Below are 20,528 nucleotides of genomic sequence, written 5' to 3'. Positions count from 1 at the left end.
ATTAATTTACTTAACTGAATTTAAATTTCCCAGCTGCCATGGTTGGATTTGAACTCATCTCTCAGGATCATTAGCCAGGCCTCTGGATTACAAGTCCATTAACAACCACTATGCTATCGTACCCTGTGACATAATGCCTTTAACATAGTAAAACCATCCTAAAATACTTCATGGGATTTCACAAAATTGACCGACGCAAATAGATATTAGAACAGATGACTAAAAACTTGGTTAAAGGGATAGATTTTTAAAAAGCTTCTTAAAGGATGAAAGGTGGTGAGGTGGAGAGTTTTATGAGGAATTCCATGGCTTAGGGCCTAAAAGATGAAGGCAAAACTGCCAATGGTGGAGCAATGGAAATTGGGGATGCTTACAAGGCTGGAATTGGAGCACAGAGAACTGAATGCTGTAGGGCTGCAGGAAATTAGAGGTAGGGAAGCAAACCCATGGAAGGATTTGAACACAAGGATGACAATTTTAAAATCTCAGCTTCTTTTTAATTGGTTTCTATCCTGTGGCTCCTGCTGGGTTCCCATGAGCAGGAGGATTGGGTTGTCATCCAGTGGGGGCACTTGTCTCCAATGGGAGCAGACTGCCCCGTCCCTCATCGCATCGTGCCAGTTCTCCTAGTAAGCAGAGTCAGGCCAACAACCCATCCATGTAAAAAAAGGTCCCAACAGAAATAACCCAGAGCACAATCCACTGGATGTAAAAGGCAGTGGAAGGAATGGACTGCCTCTTGAGCTACTAGGGACAAATGAGAAGGTGAATCCTGTTGGAAAGCAAGAGTGTGTTGCTGTCGGGCAAGCACAGGATTGGACTCAGCTGTGATATTGTCCATAGTCAAAGAGCCTGCCGACACTCGCCGTCACAGATTACACATGCTGAGTGACCATTTGGCTGGGGGCCTGGTGAGGATGAAGAGTCAGTAAACGCAGGACTACAGTGCAGCATTAATTAGCATCTTCAGGAAGAGGGAAAACTAAAACCCATGAGGATGCCACACATCTTTCATTACAGCTGACATTTTGGGTTGTGTTGATGCAGTACAAAGTAAAGGCCTGCTACCCGACTCCGACGACATGTGTCGGGTTCGGGTCAGGTCGGATCGCTCTTCGGGCTCAGGTTGGGTCGGGCCGGGCCAGGTCAAAGTAAGTATTGCTGGTTAAGTGTTAAAAGTAAAAAACCTACCTGGGAGTCCGGGACGTCAAGGAGGGAAACTCTGAGCCTGTGCAGTGAGCGTCTCTATGACGCAATCACGCTCATGCTGTAGCTTCCTGCAGATTCGGAGTCGCAAGGTAGGCCAAGGGAACATTCCGGTGGTCAGGGTCGGGCGCTGGAAAAAAACGGAGGGACTCGGGCCGGGTCAGGCTCGGGTCGAGGTTTTTTTTCCGAGCTGAGCAGGCCTTTAGTACAAAGCTATAGTAATGTACAAACATGATTCAGCAGTCATTAGATGAAACCCATCTTAGAACAGACGCTAAATCCAAGAATTAGTGAAACTTATGCAACATTTATCAACACTAAATTTACAAAACCCAGCAGACCAGCAGCATCTAATGGCAGTGCTTTGATCGACTGGTTTGATGTGTGTACAACTCCAGGGTCTGAAACCAAGTCAAACATTTGTATTAACTTAAAGAACTGAAAAAAAAAGTTTGATAATACACTGATTTCTCAGTGTAACAAGGGTATTATATACTAGTGAGCTGATCACAATAAATCAGCATGCCCGCCTTCCAGAACCGACCAAAGCAACTTCCCTCACATAAGCACAATATACAATTCGAGTAGTTCAACATGCTGAGGTCCAGCATAGGGCAGAATACACCCATTCTCTCCTGCCTCTTTTGAATATAGCTGGAAAACTTCGTACATAATCTGGTAAACTCAAGTGCCCATCCTTTAAACATGAGCCCTGGCTGTGAATATCAGCAATTTATGCATCACAGCTGAGCTATGTGCCACAGAGGTCATTGGATAGCAATCAGGGACAGGAATGGGCTGGCTGATTTTACCAGGAGCATCGAGGCCTGACTGCTCAGCACAGGCAGAGGACTGAAAGTCGACCCTACTGATTTGTGCAACCTAACACCACAGCAGACTTCCAACAGAGGTCTTTAAAACACAATTCTTCCACACAGCTGTTTCTTCCCCACCCTCATCATACACCAATGAAAAATCAATACACTGAACAAAATCAATGGAATTGCAAGGTGTAATGTACCACAGAAACTTCAGTGATATTCAGAGTATTAGGGTTTTCAAAAAAAAAATCAGCAAGTAGACATTACCAGTCCTCACTTCAAACCGCTGCGAACCAATCTCCTCACAAAAACAGACCTCATCAATAATCTGCATTTAATTGGGGAGCCGCAATGCGAGATACCAGGTCAGAATAAGGTTACGAAGCCTCCAGGATTGACCTGGAGTTTCCAGGAATGAAAGACTAACCTTCGGGACACTGCTGCTAGCAACCCAAGAGAAAAATAGAGGCACTGAAAAAAAAAGTTTGTCTTTATATAAATGTTCTTTGAACACTTCCATTTATTAGTCATAAAAATACTGGAGATGGGGGAAAAAGGCTATTTGACTGGGTAGAGTGATTTGAAGTAGGAGGTCTTGTGATAAAACTGCTAGGAATACGCCCAAGTAGAGTTCACAAGCTGAGATCAAGATTTCTGTTTCCTTAGTTAAGAAGGCATACAGCATGCTTGCCTTCATCAGTCGGGGCAGAGAGTATAAAAATTGGTAAGTTATGCTGCAGCTGTACAGAACCTTAGTTAAGGCCACACTTGGAATATTGCGTACAATTCTGGTTGCCACCCTACCAGAAGGATGTGGAGGCTTTGGAGAGGGTACAGAGGAGGTTTACCAGGATGTTGCCTGGTCTGGAGGGTATTAGCCATGAGGACAGGTTGAATAAACTCAGATTGTTTTCACTAACGACAGAGGTGGAGGGGCGACATGAAAGAAGTTTACAAAGTTATGAGCGACGTGGACAAAGTGGATAGTCAGAAGCTTTTTCCCAGGGTGCAAGAGTCAGTTACTAGGGGACATAGGTTTAAGGTGCGAGGGGCAAAGTTTAGAGGGGATGTGCAAGGCAAGTTTTTTTTTTTTTTTTTTACACAGGGGGTGGTGAGTGCCTGAAAACTTGCTGCCGGGGGAGGTGGTGGTGGAAGCAGGTACGATAGCGACGTTTAAGAGGCATCTTGACAAATACATGAATAGAATGGGAATAGAGGGATACGGACCCTGGAAGTGCAGAAGGTTTTAATTTAGACAGGCATCAAGATCGGCGCAGGCTTGGAGGGCCGAATGGCCTGTTCCTGTGCTGTACTGTCCTTTGTTCTTTTCTGGGGGATGGAGGAGAAGCGAGACAGAACTTTTTGACTGAGCAAACGTGTTTGCTTCCATGGCCACAGCAGGCCATGAATGGGTCTTAAACTTTTCACAGGCACAAGATTTGAACACTGCAACTGAACAGGAACTATGCTCCAGTGCACTCTATTTAAACCAACTGCTGATTAAAAAAGAAAGACGGGGGAGAAATCGGATCCTTAGATCAAGGGAAGTGAAACCCTGACTGCAGTAACTCTTCCAGGCAAGTGGCAGTCTTCAAATCATACATACTTACAAAATGAAGAACACTGACAAAGCACACAGGAGAGCTCTTAAAGCCAGGTTCCCCCTCCCTGAAGGTGCCAACTCTTACTGGAACACTACTCCCTGGGCACAAGGGGTATCCTCCAGTACTCAAGCGGACATTCATGTGACAGACCAGTGAACACAGCAATCCACCTGACAATGAAGTGCACTGGGGCCAACAGCAAAACTGTCCTCTGCCAATGCATACATTCCAAAGGAATCACCGGTCTATCAGCAGCAGGAATACCAGGTGCTTGGTCCTCTATCTAGTTATTCATTCATGTAATGACCAGGGCATTCAGGTCATTTGTAGTTCCCCCATAGTCATCTTACTGAGAATGGCTTACAGCACAGACTCAGAACCAAGACTGTCAGCCATGGCTCAGTTGGTAAAACTCATCTAGGAGTCAGAAGGTTCTGGGCTCAAGTCCCATTTGAGAGACTTGGACACTAAATCTAGGCTGACATTTCAGTGCAGTATTGAGGGAGTGCTGCACTGTTAGAGGTGTCATCTTTCAGACAAGATATTAAACTTGTCTGTCTTCTCAGGTAGCTGTAAAAGATTCCAAGGCACTATTTCTAACAGAAGCAGGGACATTTATTAAACTGGTCAATAATAATCCCTCAACTAACACTAGAACAGAAAACCTGGTCATTGCTGTTTGTGGGACCTTGCTGTGTGCAAATTGCCTGCCACATTTCCTACATCAGTGACTACACTGCAAAAGTACTTTATTGGCTGTAAAGCATTGGTGATGCCCTGGGAGTCTGAAATGTCATTTTCTTTTAAAAAGCAAGCTAAAGTTTGACTATACACTGCCTTTTCCAGCTGAGCCATCAAGTGACTCCACTTGAGAACTAGTTAACTGGTTAGCCAATTGGTGAAGAACGCAAAAATTGGTCCGTTCCCAATTTATTTCAGCAGTCCCCAGGACACTGGTTGCAAAATGGGAGGCAATTTAGAAATATTTCGGATCCAAACCATTCTTAGCCAATTAAGGTTCTTCACATTACTGGCCCAAGACTGCACATAAATGAACTTATATCTATTGTTACAGGCAACAAAGTATGTATAGTCGAACTGGTACACACTGCATCATCAACCTCGAAGCTAAACGCCACCATACAGCGACTGACATCAAAACATGCCACATGCACATTCAATATTCAACGTTTATTGTTATGCATTAGAACTTGACAAATTTACACATTAGCACACAAACACCAAGCTGTACAAGCAAAACCAAAAGGGGTCAAAGTAAGTTTAACCCTCTGAGTGCTGCAGGGCTCCAAAAGGAGAGAGTATAGAATCAGACTACACTTTAATGCTGAAGTGATATGATGCCAATTTAGACCAAATTGTTTGAGCTCCTTGATTTCAACACCAGAGCTCTGGAAACTGACATCCTGTGTGTATTTCAAACTCATTTTATAGTCGTGTTCTTCCTTGATACAATGACCTAAGCAAGTCAAACATTTCAAATCTCAAGCTGAATGCTCAAGTTCTTTACAGTTTTCTTCAATGAACTTTGACCCTGAAAGGAAAGCCTGCGCTTGTTTAGGGAATAGAGAAGCACAGAGATGACTCCTAGTCCACCCTGGTTGATATCAAGACCCCTCCAAGCCTACTCCAAATTGATTTTCCTCCCCCAAAGTGTGCAAAATCACTCCCCACCTTAGTTTGACTGGGAGGGGTAGTAAACGATAAGGTACAGGGATTCTGTTACAAATTACAGATCACTGCCCTACTCATACAGCCAGTCACAATATGCAGCAAGAGGCAGCAAGGTACCAGATGACAAGCAGCCCAAAAGCATGGTGCTCAATGAGGCATGCAAAAGTTCCAGCAACCACCCCAGCAGCACCTACAGCCACTGGAGCTGACTTAGCAGCACTCACAGCCCCCCAGTCGCCCCAGCAGCACCCACAGCTCCATTAAAATTCTCCCCTCCTTCTTGAAGGCAGTGAGGTGCAGTTTGACAGACACAGACAACCTTCAGATATAATACCCAAGTTGTGATTCATCATGTGAGAGTTTGGACAACAAAGAGTCATCATGCAATTTGGCCAAACAGTGTATCATGGCTGAGCCCAATCATGCACTCACCTAGTACGCAAGCACATTTTCCAGCAGAATCACTGAATGGTGATCAAGGGCCCCAGATGATTCGTGTCAATAGCCAAGGATGCAGAGATCAACTATAGTGTCCCTACTGCCACCTTCGTTGAGGTCAGCTAACACAGCAGACTGGTGTATGTTTCAAGCTTCAAACAAACTTATTAGCACAAGCGCAGGGACCACCCCTATCCAACCTCAGCCAAGAAACTATAACTAGAATTTGTCAGTACTCAGAGGGTTACATAACAGTCACAGAACCACAGCAAAAAAAAAAACAGTAAGTAAAGAAGATAAGGCACCTGGAGACATCTGACACTGGGCATGCTCTGCAGGCATCTCAGTGCGCACATGCTCTCTACCAGGTTGGAGCAGCCTAGCCACAAAGACCTGGGCACAGAACACTGCAGGATAACAAAAAGGAAGGAAGAGAAGCAGTTAGAAGCCAGACACGATCACATTGAAGTAGACAGCTTTATTTGTTAGTAACTTTAAGCACACGGCTTAGGTTGCATTCAGACAAGAAGATGAAATTCAATAGTAACATGCAATAACCCTCATAAATCATTTCTTTGAAAACTACATGAACATAGGCGCTAAGAAAAGTGCGGTGCTAGTATAGTAGCGCAGAATTATTAGTACAGGTTGGACGTCGAAAAACCAGAATTGTCCGAAAACAGAACATTTTTGAAAATAGTTAAGATCCATTTTGCTCAGATAATTTTTTTTTTTAACTTTTCAGAGTATATGAAAGGGTTGATACGTTGAGAAAACGATGAGGCTAAATGTAGCATTGCTTTTATGAAGATTAACTAAAGCAAGACTAATGCTAAAATTACATAGCCAGCACACTACAGTATAAATCTCTCAAGATTATGCTGAGGCTGTACAATATACTGGTCAGACTCCCACTGGAACCACAGTGTGCAGTTCTGGTTAACACACTTCAAAACGGATGTTCATGCATTGGAGGAGTGAGCAGCAAGAAGGATGATCCTGAATACAAAAGGGGATGAACTCAGAGGCAAGATTAGAGGAACTTAATCTTGGCAGTCTAGTGTCCAAAATCCGGAATCCGGCACGGCCTGTTCGAGGATGCCAGATTTTGGACATCAGACCTGCAATAGGAAAAGACCATTAGACCCAAAGAGTCTGTCCCTTTTCCACAGATTAGACACTCAGCCTATTTGCTCTCATTCTTCCAGAACATCAACCCTGCTTACTATTACAATAGTTAATGCCTTAAATAAGTTCAATGCTTGGCCTCAATTAGCCCTCTTTGCAATCACTGCACCTGTTGATTGCCCATTTTGTGAAGAAATATTTCCTGCCACCAGTGCTAAACTTGTCACAACCCCCAAACCTCTGTCTCTTCCCCTGGCATACCTGAACATACTGGTTTGGATTTACATTTTCCATCACACTAAAGTACTTGATATGCCTCTAAGATTGTCTGAGAGGTCTCAAATACTGGAGAGCCATTGCTTATCAAGTCACTGTCAACTGACACCAAGGATCCGCATCAGCACTGGCTCCAAGACCTCTATCGCACTGAACAGGACCAAGCAACATTCCTAGTGCAGGCTGACAACACTTTACAGCTTTAGCATGACTTCTAGTTCTAGGTATTTGAACTCAATTAATTTGACAATTTAACTTAGCATTCGCTTTCTTAATTGGTACCTCACAAGTCAACTAATATAGCCAAGCTTTTTTCAACATCCCCCTTTAAATACACATACCACTTCCACTTTCACTTCCAGCAGGCAGTCATTTGCATTTTTCTGTACTTAACTCCATATCACTGATTAACACATGTATGAACCCTGCTGTGCTCTGTGATTATGCCTGTCCCCGCAGAGACCACAGTTCCTCCCCCAGCTTGGTGTCATCCAAAAATTAACTCCTTTGCTTTGAAACTGAAATTTCAGGTCATTTTTGCAGACCAGGACAAGAGAGCTTAGCAAAGACCCTCTGCTTCTTGCCCTTTAACCAGTTACTAATCCATGGCTTACTTTTGATATCTACTCATCTCAGTGTCATGTAGTACTTTATCAAAAGAGACTTTAAGGTTAGGGTGCATATTATATGGCTTTTTGTTCCCCCACTCGCCCCGTCACATCCCACGAAAGTCTACAGGCTCTCTTTTTTCACAGCTACATAGGTCATTACATAGAATCGATGCATGAAAATAATCTTTCATTTCACTGGTTATTGGTTTAATTTGCTTTCCTATTATGGAGAGAAGCAGCAGGTATAGTTGCATAGTGAATACAACACTAGACGCGCAGTCCAGAGAGGCAAGCTCAAATCCCACTGTGGCAAGTTGCTCCCCTCAGAATGCCAGTAGAACATAGAACAGTACAGCACAGTACAGTACAGGCCCTTCGGCCCACGATGTTGTGCCGAACCTTTAACCTACTCTAAGATCAAACTAACTACCTACCCTTCATTCTACTATCGTCCATGTACCTATCCAAGAGTCGCTTAAATGCCCCTAATGTATCTGCTTCTACTCCCACCGCTGGCAGCGCATTCCACGCACCCACCACTCTCTGTGTGATGAACCTACCTCTGACATCGCCCAGAAACCTTCCTCCAATCACCTTAAAATTATGCCCCCTGGTGATAGCCCTTTCCACCCTGGGAAAAAGTCTCTGGCTATCCACTCTATCTATGCCTCTCATCATCTTGTACCCCTCTATCAAGTCACCTCTCATCCTTCTTCACTCCAATGAGAAAAGCCCTAGCTCCCTCAATCTTTCTTCGTAAGACATGCCCTCCAGTCCAGGCAGCATCCTGGTAAATCTGCTCTGCACCCTCTCTAAAGCTTCCACATCCTTCCTATAATGAGGCGACCAGAACTGAACACAATATTCCAAGTGTGGTCAAACCAGGGCATTTATAGAGCTGCAGCATAACCTCACGGCTCTTAAACTCAATCCCCCGGTTAATGAAAGCCAACACACCATACGCCCTCTTAACAACCCTATCAACTTGGGTGGCAACTTTGAGCGATCTATGGACATGGACCCCAAGATCCCTCTGTTCCTCCACACTACCAAGAATCCTGTCTTTAAGCCTGCATTCTGCATTCAAATTCGACCTTCCAAAATGAATTACTTCACACTTTTCCAGGTTGAACTCGATCTGCCACTTCTCAGCCCAGCCCAGAGGCCAAATGTAATCGCCAGGAGAACTGGAGGTGATAATTGGACCAGGGCACAAGATATAATTCAATTCCCATTTTAAAGGCATCAATGTTTTCCTCATTTTGATATTTCCATCGTAAGTTATGTCCTTATATATAATGGAAATTGCTTACAGATTTGCATGCTGTAATTACACCCTCCTGCCAATGGTAGTGCTTCCACTAACTGGAGGATACGATTACAATGCAACAATTTTATACAGATTATTTCCATTACAAGTGTGGACAATGGAATTTATAACCAAAAAAGACAGGACATGTGTACAGATACAAATTTAATACATTAGAGATTAAAATTGAATGAGTTTCACCAAGAAATCTCTGGTGATACTTTGAGTTCCCATTCTTTCCATCGAGTCTTAGTTTGATATGCACCAAAGGCACAAATACCAACTTGTTTGTTGAATTATGTGCATTACAGGGTTAGCAACAGAAAAGTACATTTAATGAAATTAGCATGAGCAACAGACATCGAGGTGCTGCAATTTCTCACCAAATCTAGTACAGTTGATCCTACCACTATCTCAGAATCTCAGATTTGTTAAAGTGCAGGAGGCAGCCATTTGGCCCACTGTGTCTGCACCAGCTCTCAATGAGCAATTCGCCTAATGCCATTCCCTCACAACCCTGCACATTCTTACTTTTCAGATAACTGTCTACTTCCCTCTAAAATGCCTCGATTGAACCTGCCTCCACCACAATCTCAGGCAGTGCATTGCAGATCCTAACCACCTGCTGTGTGAAGTATTTCCTCGTGCCGCTTTTGCTTCTTTTTATCAATCACTTTAAATCTGAGCCCTCTTGTTCTTGATCCTTTCACGAGTGGGAAAGTTTTTCTCTATCCTCTATCCAGACACATGATTTTGAATACCTCCATCAAATCTCCTCTCAGCCTTCTCTTCTCCAAGGACAACAGTCCCAACTTCTTCAATCTATCTTCAGACCTGAAGTTACTCATCCCTGGATCCATTCTCTTGAATCTTTTCTGTACCCTCATCAATGCCTTCACATCTTTCCTAAAGTGCAATTCCCAGAACTGGATGCAAGACTCCAGCTGAGGCCGAATTGGTGTCTTATACTAGTTCAATATAACCTCCTTGCTCTTGTACTCTTTGCCACTAATAATAAAGCCAAGGATACTGCATGCTTTATTAACTGCTCTCTCAACCTGTCCGGCCACCTTCAATGACTTATGCACATATAGCCCCAGGTCCCTCTGCTCCTGTACTCCCTTTAGAGTTGTACCCTTTACATTATATTGTCTCTCCAAATTCTTCCTACCAAAATTAATGACTTCACATTTCTCCGTATTGAACTTCATCTGCCAATTGTCCCTTCATTCCACGAACTTGTCCATGTTCTTTTGAAATTCTACATTATCCTCATAGTTCACAATGCTTCCAAGTTTCAGATCATCCACAAATTTTGAAATTGTGCCCTGTACACCAAGGTCTAGGTCATTAAAATAGGTCAGGAAGAGCAACACTGACCCTGGGGAACTCCACTACAAACCTTCCTCCAGCTCAAAATAAATCCATTAACCTGGCCAAATCCACTACTCGGTTTCCTGTTTTCAGCCAATTTCATAACCATGTCGCTATTGTCCTTTTTATTCCATGAGCTATAATTTTGCTCAAGTCTGTTGTGTGGCACTGTATCAAATGCCTTTTGGAAGTCCATGTACACATCAACCCTCTGTTACCTCTTCAAACACTCCAGCAAGTTAGTAAAACACAATTTTCCCTTAACTAATCTGTGCTGGCTTTCCTTAATTAAGCCACATTTGTCCATGTGACTATTAATTTGGTCTGGAATTACTGTTTCTAGATGTTTCCCCAGCACCGAAGTTAAACTCACTAGCCTGTAGTTGCTGGGCTTATCTTTACATCTTTTTTCAAACAAGGATGTAACATTTGCAATTTCTCCAGTCCTCTGGCACCACCCGAATCTAAGGAAGACTGGAAAATTATGGCCAGTGCCTCCGCAATTTCCACTCTCACTTCCCTCAGTATCCTTGGATGCATCTCATCCGGCCCTGGTGCTTTATTCACTAAGTATAGACAGCCTATTTAATAACTCATCAATTTTAAATCCTTCTAATGTATTAATTACCTCTTTCACTGTGACCTGGCATCTTCCTTTCTAAAGGCAAATGAAAAGTATTCATTTAATATCTCAGCTATTGCACCTACCTCCATGTATAAATCTCCCTTTTGGTCCCTAATCAGCCCGACTCCATTTTTTACCACCCTTTTATTATTTATATGCCTATAGAAGACTTTGAGATGCCCTTTCATGTTAGCTGCCAGTCTATTTTCATACTCTCTCTTTGCTTCTCTTATTTGCTTTTTCACTTCCCCTCTGAACCTTCTATAATTAGCCTGGTTCTCCATTGTATTATCTACCTGACATCTAAGCACACTTTTTCTTCTTCATCTCCATCTTCTTTTGTCATCCAGGGTGCTCTGGATTTATGAATGAAGGTACTGCTAGCTTACTGCACCACATTCACTGAATCAAACATGAGGGTTTAACAAGCCAATTTGATTCTTCCATCACAGAAAGTTTACTTTGGACAGGCAGTGCTCCTGGACCACAATGCACCATAACTCAATTAATTATTCAGTCCTGACCCATCAACACCAGAATTAACAGTGGAATGTACCGGAAGGGTACACTAGAATAGCATACAAACATTATGAATGCACAATAGCTCTGTTAGTCTCTGCATCACATTGTGATAGAGCCATACAGAACAGCACATGCTTCAAGTTCCATCCCCAGTCTGAGCTGAGTTAGTTAATCTCAACTGGGGTGACAGTGAGGTACTACAAAAGTGTTCTGTGCACCCCAGGGTTAGGAAAGGAAAATAAAATGAGCTACGATTTCTGTTCCTGGCCCAGTGACTTGTGTGGGAAAGAGCATGTGCATATGGGCATTGAATGAAGACGATACTGGTCTCAGCTACAATGTCCCTCTGCCTTATGGTTCACTATACAAAATAATACATAAAGGCTTAAAGGAAAGGGAATAAAGGGATAGGGAAACAAGTAAATGTGATTAGAAGTATTTGCTCATGCGGTGGGTAAATGCTGACAGACTAATTGGGCCGAATGACCTGTTCCATTTTGTAACTTTTATGTATTTCTCGTGTTACTTTTCCCCCCCCCACTAGTAAGCCCAGGGTTGCTGCTGTCACTGGTAACTTCTATACCATTGGCCTAGCTGAGGTCAGCTAACTGGGCACAGACCAGATCAAAGCTGAATCTTCATGGTTTGTGATGCCCAGTATCCCAGCCGAGCACACATTCACCCATTAAAGCCAGCACTAAAGCAAGATCCCACTTTAAAAAGAAATGAGAACTGCGGAAAAATGAAGAGTCACAGAATCATAGAATGGTTACAGCACAGGAGGCCGCCATTTTGCCCATCGTGTCTGTGCTGGCTCTCTGCAAGAGCAACTCAGCTAGTCCCACGCGTCCACCCTTTTCCCCCATGGCCCTGCAAACTTTCTCTTCAGGTGCTTATCCAATTCCTTTTTAAAAGGATTGACTAAATCTGCCTCCACCTCTCTCTCAGGCAGTGCATTCCAGATTCTAAACCACTTGTGAAAAAAAGTTCTCTCTCCTGTCACTGTTGGTTCTTTTGCCAATTACCCTAAATCAGTGTCTCTGGTTCTTGACCCTTCTGTTAATCAGAACAGTTTCTCCCTATCGACTCTGTCTAGACCCTTTATAATTTTGAACACTTCTACCAAATCTCACCACAGAGATTAAACTGACTGGCCTGTAGTTGCTGGGTTACCCCTTACATTTTTTTTTTTTGAACAAAAGGAGCAACATTTGCAATTCTCTAGTTCTCTGAAATCATCCCTGTATCCAAAGAGGACTGGAAGATTATGGCCAGTGCCTCCACAATTTCCAACCTTTCTTCCCTCAGCATCCTTAGATGAATTCCATCTGGTCCTGGTGACTATTCAACTTTAAGTACAGCTAGCCTTCTAGCACATTCTACTTCTTCAATTTTTAGCCCAACCAGTAACTCAACTACCTCATCATTCACTAGGACTTTTATAGTTATACAGCACAGAAACAGGCCATTCAGCCCATTGTGTCCATGCCACCATCAAGCACCTATCTATTCTAATCCCATTTTCCAGCACTTGGCCCGTAGCCTTGTATGCTATGGCATTTCAAGTGCTCATCTAAATACTTCTTAAATGTTGTGAGAGTTCCTGCCTCTACCACTCCTTCAGGCAGTGTGTTCCAGATTCCAAACCTCCTTCTGGGTGACTTTTTCTTTTTGCAAATCCCCTCTAAACCTCCTGCCCCTTACCTTAAATCTACGCCATCTCGTTATTGACACCTCCACTAAGGAAAAAATGTTTCTTCCTATCTACCCTAGATATGCCCCTCATAATTTTGTATACCTCAGTCAGGTCCTCCTTCTGCCTTCTCTGCTCTAAGGAAAACAACCCTAGCTTATCCAGTCTCTCTTCATAGCTGAAATGTTCCAGCCCAGAAATTGTTAATAGTTTCATGGTCACCATTAGACTAGCTTTTAACTCTAGATTTATTAATTGAATTCAAATTGCACCAGCTGCCATGGTGGGATTCGAAACCATGTCCCCAGAGCATTAGCTAAGGACTTAGATTACTAATCTAGTGACATTACCACTATGCCACCACCTCACCAAACTATAGGGTAGCTTCCAAATTACCCAACAGTACCCCAACAAGTTAGAAGTTGATTCAATCAACCAACCAAAAATCAATCATATTTTTCTACAGCACGCTGAGCGAGGAAGAGTAAACTGCCAAGTATATGTGGCTCAAGCTCAGTTTTTAACACAAAGGGCATGCTCACGTTAAAGACGTTTATATCCACTTCTCTCTCTACAGAAACTGGTTTCCAACATACATGTATAATCACACTTGGGTTGCCATGGTCACACAATACATCAAAGGGTGGTGGCTTTGAGGTGTAAAGCAGAGCTCTCCATTTCAATAATGCTTTGCACCAATGTTTAAACTAGAAATTTCCACACAGCAAGTTAAACTATGGTCACCGGGAAATGGAGGCATTTTAACTGATTTTAGTGACCAACTCGCATTTCTAACCATTTGATTTCCTTAACTTCAGTCACTCACCTCCCCAACCCCTCAAGTCCCAGCTTCTCACTGTCCTCCCACTGCCCCCCTTACCAACCCCCCCCCCACCCCCAGCCCCCCACTGGCCCATCACCCTACTCAGCCCCAGCTCCCCAATTTCTCACCATATCCGCCAATCCCACCTTCTCATCCTTCCAACACCTCTTTCCAGAAAGTCTTTTTGACTCCCAAGTTCAAGGGTTCACAGTCAGCTTGGTAACCGTTAAACTGCAGTGTGTGCACAACTATATAATGCACATCATTTAGACAGAAAATCAGAAAAATAAAAATGGTTTTTTAAAAAATAAAACGACTTAAAATACTTTTTACTTCATGGAAAAATGTATAAAATGCACCGTAAATGTTTGCTTTAGGTCAGTTTTCACATTACTTACCAGAATCCAAGAATTTTTTCAGATACCTCTTCTCAGCACTAGAGTAATCTCCACAGGAGGCTGCAATATCTGTCCTTCCAACTCAAACTAACTAAATAAACCTCAGCTTTCAATCCACCTGACTGTTTGGTCAGGGTGGTGCCAAACTGTAAAGTAAACAGCACAAGTGAACTTGTGGCGCAGTGGTTAGCACTGCAGCCTCACAGCTCCAGCGACCCGGGTTCAATTCCGGGTACTGCCTGTGTGGAGTTTGCAGGTTCTCCCTGTGTCTGCGTGGGTTTCCTCCCACATGCCAAAGACTTGCAGGTTGATAGGTAAATTGGCCATTAGAAATTGCCCCTAGTATAGGTAGGTGGTAGGGGAATATAGGGACAGGTGGGGATGGGGTAGGAATATGGAATTAGTGTAGGATTAGTATAAATGGGTGGTTGATGGTCGGCACAGTCTCGGTGGGCCGAAGGGCCTGTTTCAGTGCTGTATCTCTAAACTAAACTAAACTATTTGTGAGTATTGGGCTGTAGCTCTCACCATCTCCCTTTCACGCACGCCAAAGAAGTGGGCCATTTCGGAACAATTAGTCAGGTCGGTTCATAGGTTTGAGATTTAATTGGAAACCAGCGCACAGTGCGTGTAAAAGGTAGAGCAACAAAATCCTGGGTGCTGATTTAGCAAAACGCTGCTAAAAGTAACCTCATTGTCCCTGGGTTAGGAAGTGGGGATATGGAAGGATACATTGACTGAATTGCAAGAGATACCAGACGAGACAGGCTCAGACACAGCTCTGATCAATCCTGTGGTTAAGTAGCCTACTGACAGTTACCATCTAGTGTCAAACACAAAAGCAAACACCGAGACCATAGGCCCCATAGAAACATACCCAGTCAGAAGTCAAAAGCTTCATATGGGGTAAGGAGGATGGCGGCAGCACAAAAATTGCAGACAGCAAAAGTGCACACAGCTCTACACTGCCTGAAAATTCCCTTGGTCTGAAGGTCACAGTCACCTTTAGTATGCACCTAAAGAGAAAGCAGTTTCAATTGGTGGGAAATGCCGTATGTAGAGTTACACTAACACTGCAGTACTGTACCTCCAGAGAACTGAGGGTATCTCCCATTACAGAAGATGGAAAGGGAGCTCTAACTACTGATATTGTTCACTTCAATCTCCTGGAACTTGACTGATCGCCTCCAGGTCAGCCGAATTTCCCAGAGTTTCCACCGTTCCCCCTCTAAAGCGACCCAAGGTTTTCTTCCCTCTCTATTTTTGCCTTTTATCAGGAGATTGCTTGATGTGCCTTGGGGAGGGTGATGGTGCATGTAGGCTCCATCATGTTAGGATGAGACAGGCCTGATGGACCATTTGCATAGCTGCTACCAGAATGAATTAAACAGCAATTGTGGAGCTCGATAACAACATATAGTCAGGTCAGTACAGTGTGCGCGTGAGAGTGCATCTCAGCCCTTGAACTTTGACACCACAAGAGGATGCACGACATGAACAAAACAAAATGTTCCGAAGGACAGCACTGGTGGCAACATGAAGGAAAAGGGATCGGAGAGGTATTAGGAACAGGAAGGGTAAACACTTTTGGGCTGGTTGGATAAAATGGCATGTTTCCATGTTGTAACATCTATGTACATATTTCTATGGATTCAACTACACTGTGCCTATGCCCAAAACCTTTATGGAATTGGTGGCTAAAAAACATACACAATCTCTTTGGAAGCCTTCTTTTGCATCATTCGGCTTGTCCAAACCTGGTATCACACAGCATTGAATTTTAGTACAAAACAGCGTACAGAAAATCAATAGCTTATGGTTCCTAATTTGTCCAATATATAAACCAAATGGTTCCACAACTACAGAACCCATCACACCTGGATTAGAGGACTTGTTCTTGCCCATGTGGGTAAAGAGATTTCCTGACGTGGGGCTCAAACAGACAGACCAGAAGGTCTCTGGGTTTTGGGCCCTATTTTCTGCTGATTTCGGAGGGCAGCAGTTGGCGCCTCGTACCCTCAGGGTATATTAAAAAAAAAGTCAGGCTGAATCCGTACAATTGCTATCTAGTGATCCTGATGGAAAGTACTTGCACGTGGATGCTGAGTGAGAATGGAATCAGGCTCTGCTATGACGCATTTAAGGGTTGAACCCATTGTCTGGACTCTGAGGAAGAACAATCACTTGTGCAAGCCAGAAGTTTCTGGAGAAACATCAAGGGAATTGTTCTTGCTTCCATTGGCAGTTCACCAGGACTGACACTTCTAGGGCCAAATACCTGCATGCCTATTATAAGGGACATTGACTTGCAACACAGCCCAAGACTTCTGAGAAGAGAAACAAAAACACTACCAACTACACTGCCAAGACCCAAAACAAACTCTTTTCTAACAAATTTCTTCTGAGTTGCAAACTGTGGGGTATTTCCCTCTTTCAAAACTGTACAAGATGCAGATTTTAAAAACGGAATCCATTGATTCTGGGCAACTAGTTTGATAGAATTTATTTTCAAAATGCTGTGCGCACATTCCAGAATTAATTTTAATTTTGGTGATGAATCTTCAATTTGAGTCTAGTTATAGCTTTAATCTTGAATAAAATAATTTCTCAGTCACCTTTTTGCTCTTCATTTTAATTATCAAAAATACACTGGATTGAAGCTTTTCTAAACACGTCTACTGATTAATCCAGATCAGCAAACAAACTTTGCTCAAGATTTTTTTTAGAAACAAAATTGGACTATGGCATTTTGGAGAGATAAGACGTTTTGATACATGAAGACAGAATGTAAACATAGCGAACGTTAAGACTAAATGGAGAACCAATCACAGCTCTTGCAAACTGCCAGCCACATCTGATCCAAGTCTGCAGTTTCCAGCAGGGAAGACATCTTGGATTAAGGTTGTAGAACAGTAGTTAATAGACATGCACCCTGCCTCCATCCCCAAGATCTTAAACCAGTTCTGCCAGCAAGAGGACCAAAAATGAAGAGAGCATAGTGAAATTAAATAAAATGAAAAGAAAGCACAAGTAGAGAATGGATAAAAAGGTTGTACAGCATCAGAAAAGGAATGCAGAAAAATAATTAAATGCAAAGAGGTTCCCAAAACTCCCAATAAGTTTCTTTAAAATTCATACTGAATTTTCACCTGTCGGTAACACAAGAGCAGAAGTAGGTCATTAGCTCAGAACCCATTCTGCCATTCAATTAAATCATGGTGGATCTATACCTCAACTCCATTTTCCTATAGTATCCCTTGCTACTCTTACCCAACCAAAAAATCTAGCGATCTCAATCTCGAGTAGACCCAGCCACCCTCCAATAACTCACCCAAGTGGTCATTCTTCATGCCGACAGTGAAGGAACGCAATCTATTTTACTGTGGGATCATGACGGTGAAGCTTGATGCACTTACCAAATTCATCTGTGCGACATTCAATGGATAGTGATCACGATTATTCTCTCCGCAAGCCCATTATAATGCTCCAGCTGAGATTGAACCTTGCTTTAAACAGAGTCCCAATCATTTTTACAAATGTTAGCTTCGAGCCTTCTGTCATTTTAAGACCTCGAACAGGAAAAATATAGACTGTACATACTCACATACAAAGCCCTATATTTTCCAGACAATATACAAGTTGACATTATAGACACCACTGACCAACCTGCCTGGTTCACATACTTACCTCTTTATGGGTAATTAATGGTGTCTTTTTTTTATTAAAAAAAAGCTTAAAGAAACAGCCCTGAAGCCAGTTAGCTTGGCCCAGCCCCACACCCAACCAGGATGCCAGGACTTGCCCAGGTCTCAAACAGCACTTGATCTTGCCAGCAGGAGCTTACCAGCTGAAAAGCACAGGTCTACATCCTGCAACAGGCCAAGATCCTTCTGGTTATATCAGCAAAAGACTCCACATGTGGGCACCAGCAGAATAACACTCACTGCAATGATCAGGCTGAGAGCCAAGCCCTCCAATTTCAGCCTTCAAACACAGACACTTTATTTTCTTACTCTCAGCATCCTTTCATTATTTCAATGTTTTGGCTGCTTTTACTTTACTGCTCATTATTCCTGTTCTTGCATGATTACAGGAAGGGGGGTGGTTTCAGGCACTTCAAAAACACACATCCCAGCACCATCTTCCCAATTACTCAAACTGTCACAGTCATGATCTTCAACTTCTATCATGTTTACATACAATTTACAGCACAGAAACAGGCCATTCAGCCAATTAGTCTGTGCCAGCTGTTTATGCTCCACACAAGCCTCCTTCCAATCTAGTTACTGCATCTCACCCGTACAGCATATTCTTTTGCCCTCATGTACTTCTGTAGCATTCCCTTAAATGCATCTATGCTATTTGCCTCAACCACGCTCTCTGATAGAGCTCCACATTCTAAAACACACACTGGGTAAAGAGGTTTCTCCTGAACTCCCTATTGGATTTATTAGTGACTACCTTATATTTATGTCCCCTACTTTTGGGCTCTTTCTTCCATCCCCACGACACCCCACAACAACCCGAGATCAATGCCCCAAGTGACGAGGCAGCGTGTCACACCATTCCTGAGAATGGAACCCATGGTTGGATTGCGGCCCTTGTAGGAACATAGGAAATAGGAGGAGTAGGCCATTTGGCCCCTCGAGCCTACTCCACCATTCGACGAGATCATGGCTGATCTCCCTCAATGCCTTTTTCCTGCACTATCCCCATCTCCTTTGATAACTTTAATATCCAGAAGTCTACCCATCTCTGTCTGGCCCCTCCGCTAGGTGAAACAGGTCCTTCCCATCTACTCTATCTAGGTCCCTCATAACTTTGTATATCTCAATTAAATCACCCCTCAGTCTCCTCTGTTCGAAGGAAAACAACCCTAGCCTATCCAGTCTTTCCTCATAGCTGCAACTTTCAAGCCCTGGCAACATTCTTGTAAATCTTCTCTGTACTCTCCCCAAAGCAATTATGTCCTTCCTGTAATGCAATGATCAGAACTGTAAGCAATACTCCAGCTGTGGCCTAACCAGCGTTACATACAGTTCCAAGCATTACATCCCTGCTTTTGTATTCTATACCTTGGCCAATAAAGGAAAGCATTCCATATGCCTTCTTCACTATCTACCTCTCCTGCCACCTTCAGGGACCTGTGGACATGCACTCCAAGGACTCCCACTTCTTCTACCCATCTCAATATCCTCCCATCCATTGTGTATTCCCTCGCTTTGTTTGTCCTCCCCAAATACATTACCTCACATTTTTCTGGATTAAATTCCATTTGCCACTTTTCCACCCAATCAACCAAACCATTGATATCATTCTGGAGTCTTTGGCTATCCTTTTCACTCTCAAGTACAAAAGGCCAATTTTTGAGTCATCAGCAAATTTCCCAGTCATGCCCCCCACATTTGAGCCCAAATCAGTAATATATACCACAAACAGCAAGGGACCCAACACTGAGCCCTGTGGAACACCAGTGGAAACCGCTTTCCATTCTCAAAAACATCTGTCGACTACTACCCTTTATTTATTTAGAGATACAGCACTGAAACAGGCCCTTCAGCCCACCGAGTCTGTGCCGACCATCAACCACCCATTTATACTAATCCTACATTAATCCCAAATTCCTACCACAGCCCCACCTTCCCTCAATTCCCCTACCACCTACCTATACTAGGGGCAATTTATAATGGCCAATTTACCTATCACCTGCAAGTCTTTGGCTGTGGGAGGAAACCAGAACACCCGGCGAAAACCCACGCGGTCACAGGGAGAACTTGCAAACTCCACACAGGCAGTACCCAAAATCGAACCCAGGTCGCTGGAGCTGTGAGGCTGCGGTGCTAACCACTGTGCCGCCTTGTTTTCTGTCACTGAGCCAATTTTGGATCAAACCTGCAACATTCCCCTGTATCCCATGGGCTTTCATTTTACTGACCAGTCTGCCATGTGGGACCTTGTCAAATGCCTTACTAAAATCCATGTAGACCACATCCACTGCACTATCCTCA

The 20,528-nt window shown here is 43.3% G+C and overlaps 1 protein-coding gene across 4 annotated transcripts in view; it reads right to left on the bottom strand.

Annotated features, from left to right (window-relative positions):
• LOC137375766 (F-box/WD repeat-containing protein 11) overlaps positions 1-20,528 on the bottom strand; it is a 185,434-nt gene that overhangs the window by 145,196 nt on the left and 19,710 nt on the right. Inside the window, exon 2 of one of the 4 annotated variants that reach the window (XM_068043163.1) lies at positions 6,067-6,168. The exons of 2 other annotated variants lie outside the window; for them this stretch is intronic. In XM_068043163.1, the coding sequence (XP_067899264.1) occupies positions 6,067-6,168 (102 nt within the window). Of the gene's footprint in view, positions 1-5,755; positions 5,875-6,066; positions 6,169-20,528 lie in introns of those variants that run through there. One more of the 4 variants, XM_068043168.1, reaches the window with a different exon arrangement.

The sequence above is a fragment of the Heterodontus francisci genome, chromosome 12 (genome assembly GCF_036365525.1).
Source record: "Heterodontus francisci isolate sHetFra1 chromosome 12, sHetFra1.hap1, whole genome shotgun sequence".
NCBI lineage: Eukaryota > Metazoa > Chordata > Chondrichthyes > Heterodontiformes > Heterodontidae > Heterodontus > Heterodontus francisci.
The sequence above is the reverse complement of the archived record's forward strand: the minus strand, read 5'-3'. Positions and strand labels throughout refer to the sequence as shown.